This window comes from Octopus bimaculoides, chromosome 11 (genome assembly GCF_001194135.2).
Source record: "Octopus bimaculoides isolate UCB-OBI-ISO-001 chromosome 11, ASM119413v2, whole genome shotgun sequence".
NCBI classification, from domain to species: Eukaryota; Metazoa; Mollusca; class Cephalopoda; order Octopoda; family Octopodidae; genus Octopus; species Octopus bimaculoides.
In genome coordinates, this window is record NC_068991.1 from 41,053,237 (window position 1) to 41,058,381 (window position 5,145).

A 5,145-nucleotide genomic window follows, 5' to 3' on the forward strand; every position below is an offset into this window, starting at 1 on the left:
CAGGAACTTACAAATTCTATTACATGATATTAATCTATTAAAGGATGAGTCTCTTCTTGGATAGATCCCAGGACAAAGTAGACAGAACCATACAAAATTAAATATCTCCTACCTAGTGACACAATGAATATATGAGAATATGAACTCATGACTTCAAAATCTCATCCATTTGACACTTTCACAAACACAGAGTTCTGTTTATTCTCAGATTCATACTTGGGATATTCCCATGACTACAATGCTGTTTGAGATTTGTAATAGATATTTCCCCCAGATGCAATTAAAAAATGAATAATGTTTTTTTTCTGCAGATTTTAGAGGTTAATATTTAATCTTATTGCTGATGAAATCGCTAATCTGATTAAATCTAGATAATCTGATCATGATTTGCTTTAAAAAGACGATTCCGACAGAGAAATGTAAACATTTGATCAGGATTCTTTCATACAGGTCACTACACATTTGTTTCTCCTTGTTCAGTAACAACAAAAAGTTTTACATTATGTCACATTTAGAAGAGATTTCAACTGATAAAATCCAATTTTCTGACTTTGTGAAGGAGAAAATAAGAGTTTGGTTTAAAATGATGGATACTACAAAAGATGGATTCATGGCTAAAGAAGACTTTGAACTTATAGCTAATCGTTTTGCAGTGCAGTACAATTTGGATGATGACAGAGCACAAGAAATTTATGGATGGCTTGTCGATGGGTTTAAAAAGGTTGACAATGAACATAGTGGTGAGGTTATGCCATTGGTGACACAAATGGCTGAAGCAATTAAAAATGGTGCCAAAATCTCTGAGGATGAGTATATTGGTGCACTAGGACAACTTATGACAGTTGATCCACTTATAGCTCGGAACAGTCTCAAATCTGCAGTAACATTATTTTTCCAAATATTTGACTTTGACAAAGATGGCTTTATAACATGTGATGAACTTGAAAAGGGATTGGCTTGTTTTGGATATGACAACAAGGAGATAATTCACAAGGTTTTTGAATGCATGGTGAAAGATTATGTGGGTAAAATGAGCCAGGATGAATATGTAAATGCATGGCTAGATTTTATATTTGGAGAAGATAAAGACAACCCATTTGTGAAGTATTTTGCTCCACATTTGCTTTAAAGAGATATATACAAGGAAGGAAGCTTCAGAACTGATGGAATGTGAGAATTATTTTCTTAACAGAAGAGAAAGGAAAAAAAATGTAAATCATTACATTAGATTTCATGATTGTTATTTTAATGATAGTGTTTTAATTTTAGTGTTGTATGGTGAAATATCTGTTCATTTATTTCAGAGTAACAATTGAGTGTCCCCTCACTCTTTTGTTTTTAATGTATTTTTGTATTTGTATTTTAATCTGGTACAAACACTACTTGCTTAGAAATTCTTAATACTCATTTGTAATACATATTATTAAAATTAAAATAAACAAATGTTTAAAATGTGTTTAAAATAAAAATAATTGTATTAACTTTAAACACGCATGTTTGCCTTTTAGAGCCTTCTTTCTTACATCTATTTACACCTTGGTACATATGTATCCAGATAATTTTTTAGATCTTAAACCTTTTCTACTTTTTATTTAATGAGCATAAAAAAATTCCCTCAAACCAACAGATTTATTCAGTTTTTAAAGATAACTTAGATGCATGTGATATTTTGTACTAAATGGTTATCATAGGCTATTTTAACTGTTAAACATAGAACTAATTTCTGGCTAAGGAAAACCATTATGTAAAATATCAGATCCTATTTAATGAAATTATAAAAATTCAAAATTTTATAAATTTAATATTAAGAAATCTTTATATACACTATGTTGTTGAATTGCAAATTAAAAAAATATATATATATGTACAATTGACTTGTTCTTTGAGTTATTAATATCATTTATATTCAAGATGTTCAGTTATAGATTATCCAGAATCTCAATATGTAGCAATATTGTTTATTTGCATGTACCTCACTCTTAGTTGCTAAGATTAATAAATGGATGTGGTTGCACCTCTTACATTCAACAGAAGTTTTTAAATGTTAGCGACATCGTTGAATCCACACAAACTAAATATTTTTATATTATATATAGAAATTTTAATAAATTTTTGTTTTTGTATTTGGTTTGCAAGATTCTTGATACGAATTCATGTGCTGAAACAAATCTTCTTGTGGTGGTGGTGGGTCACTATGCTAAAAATAATAAACACACACACACAGTGGTTCAATATCACTTCTTTACTTTAAGTCAATTGGTTAATTATTTAACCAGCTAATTGATGTCAATGATGAGGTTGTGAATAGTAATGAAAGGACTTTGGCAAACCAACACACTGAACAAACAAATGGTAAGTTAGCTGGTTAAATAATTAACCAACTGAACAATAAAGTGACACTGAACCAGTGCATGTGTTTATTATTGCTGGTGTGACTCTCCCAAGGTACAGCAGTTTTACATTAATGCTTAGAAAAAATGTGCTTCTAAATGGAAAGCAATCTTAGTGTGTAACCCTGGGTATATGTTTAAAAAATAAGAGATAGAAAGTTTGTTTCATAAACTGGATCATTATAAAAATATTTGGCCTGCTCATTCTTATGTTGTCAGATTAAACTTTACTTTAATCACTTAATCTCTAGGCTATATTCTACTTGTTTCAGTTTACTTATCTGTCTTATCTGGTTGTCCAACTTAACTGATGATAGGTATTGATATTGCATATGTATCTAAAATATATACACTGCACCATGAATATAAACAGTAACAAAGTTACAGAAAATACTGTAATCATCATATAACTATATAAAACATGTCAATATATATTCTATAAAGTTATTTACAAAGACAGAAGGTTTGCTTTACCATGCTAGCATGTGTTAGGCAAATATACTACTGAGGCATTGTTTTACAACTGGAAGTCCTTCTTGTGGATAAACCTTTGTTTTTCAAGTAAAGGATCTTTTATTCTACACTCCTTCAAAGGTGCAAAGACAGTGAACGATATTTTGACAGAGGAAATAATGTCATCACTTATTCAGTGATTTTTTGGAGAACTGCAAATGAAAACACACACACACAATGGGCTTCATACAGTTTCCATGAAACAAATTCACCAAGGTTTTGGTCTGCCAGGGATTACAGTATAAGGCAGTTATTCAAGGTGCTATGTAGTGGCACCGAAGAGGAGTGAACTTCTTAATCACACAGTCACACCTGTAAAAATAAAAAAGTTAAACTATAAATTGTTATCACATTTACTTGTGATAAAAGACAGATCAACTTGGTATAGAGGATGTGGAGGAAGTTGTCATAATGTATAAGTAGAGCCATGAAGCTCCACCAGTCCTTAGTCTGGGTGACTATGTAGGGACTGAATCAGCAGTTGGTAGGTCATCACAGTCACAAACATCAATAGGCTTAACAGCTGCAGCAGAATTGGGACAAATTGGCCTGAAGAAATTAATTAACTTTTAGTTGTTTACCTTGCTGATGCTGCTTCTGGATAATGAGTTCCTCTAAAGCTCTGAGATGTTGATAATCTTGCTGGACATCAGTTTTTATTGACAAGTCAATATATGAAATGATTAATGACATTATGAAGGGATTCTAGTATAATAACAAAGAGTTTGGGTTTCTTAAGCTATGGCTTGTTGTCTCCATCTTCATTGTTTCTGTTGCTATCAACAACTTCATCTGCTATTTCCTTTTGGTCTCCTGGACCACCTCTGCATCTGGCTAAAGTCAAATTCTGATGTAATCTTCTGCAACATGTCTTACTTGCCCTTTGAACTATACAATGAAAATCCCTTGCTTCAAATTCATATTCTATCTTCACACTGTACAAAGTGTTTTTCCAAGCATTTGTATAGTGATGGTTTTGAGTGCATTCCATGAAGCTGCTAACTTGTGGTTATACTTCTTGTTGTTACTACCACTTCTTTATTCATATATGTTATCCCAAAGTGTCCTCTTCTATCCCCATGAGAGCTTCATTCAAAAATCTTCATTGGTACCTCTTGCAAGCTACAATTTCTTGATTCATGTAGCTGGATTGTCATGGTTAATATTGAGTTGAAAGAACATATACATTATTTTACCCTCATTACTGACAAGTAGCTACCCTCCCAGTTAAACAAATGCAGTGTCCAAAATTAGTAGAATCTTCAGCACATCAGTAGAAAATTTGAGGACATCCTCCTCATATTTAAGCATCCCAGGAATTAAATGTGGGGAAAGACCAGTCATTAGAGATATACATAATGAATGAACCACAATTTCTTGGAATAATAATAACACACAGGTAGCTGGTGCATTGTCTTTCAATGCCACACCACCACAAACTTCAAATGGTGCATAACAAATGCATTCATACAACACAACACCAAAAATCACTCCTTACATAATTTATAACTAGGTACAGAGGCTTCATTTTGATGTTTTAAGTTAGTCACTACTAAACAAATCATTTACTTTTCTATTGTACATTTGGGAAATTAGAAGCTCTTTACATTCAATTACATCTTCCTGAATTAGATTTTCATAATTAATGATTTGTTTTCATTAGACATAAGGGATAATTTAATTATGTAATGAAATATAATAACTGTTATAATTTAATTATTCATAGGCTGATATATTTCGGAAAATAAAAATCCCTTCTTTAGATTTTGCTAGGAATTGATTGAGTCACTGCTAGAATTGGTTTTCCAATGGTTACTGATTATTATGTAATAATGTCACTCTCAGCATATTTCTTATTTAATTTATTGACATTTGACAAATGGAAATGTAAACTCAAAAACCTCAGTGGAATCTGAAACTAAATATTTTAAGGTATTTAATTCAGTATTATATCTCTTAGAACAGACAACAAATTTAACCCTTTAGCATTTAAACCTTCTATCATCATCATCATCATCATCATCATCGTTTAACGTCCGCTTTCCATGCTAGCATGGGTTGGACGATTTGACTGAGGACTGGTGAAACCGGATGGCAACACCAGGCTCCAGTCTGATTTGGCAGAGTTTCTACAGCTGGATGCCCTTCCTAACGCCAACCACTCAGAGAGTGTAGTGGGTGCTTTTACGTGTCATCCGCACGAAAACGGCCACGCTCGAAATGGTGTCTTTTATGTGCCACC

General features: G+C 32.3%; 1 protein-coding gene across 1 annotated transcript; it reads left to right on the top strand.

Moving 5' to 3' along the window:
* The first annotated feature begins 412 nt into the window (after positions 1–412).
* On the top strand, positions 413–2,130 carry LOC106870555 (sarcoplasmic calcium-binding protein). Its single transcript, XM_014916683.2, has one exon. The coding sequence runs from the start codon at positions 503–505 to the stop codon at positions 1,127–1,129; it is 627 nt and encodes a 208-aa protein (XP_014772169.1). The 5' UTR covers positions 413–502; the 3' UTR covers positions 1,130–2,130.
* Positions 2,131–5,145: the final 3,015 nt, after the last annotated feature.

Excerpts from the sequence above, each read along its gene's own strand:
- LOC106870555 (XM_014916683.2), top strand. The coding sequence starts at position 503 with ATGTCACATTTAGAAGAGATTTCAACTGATAAAATCCAATTTTCTGAC.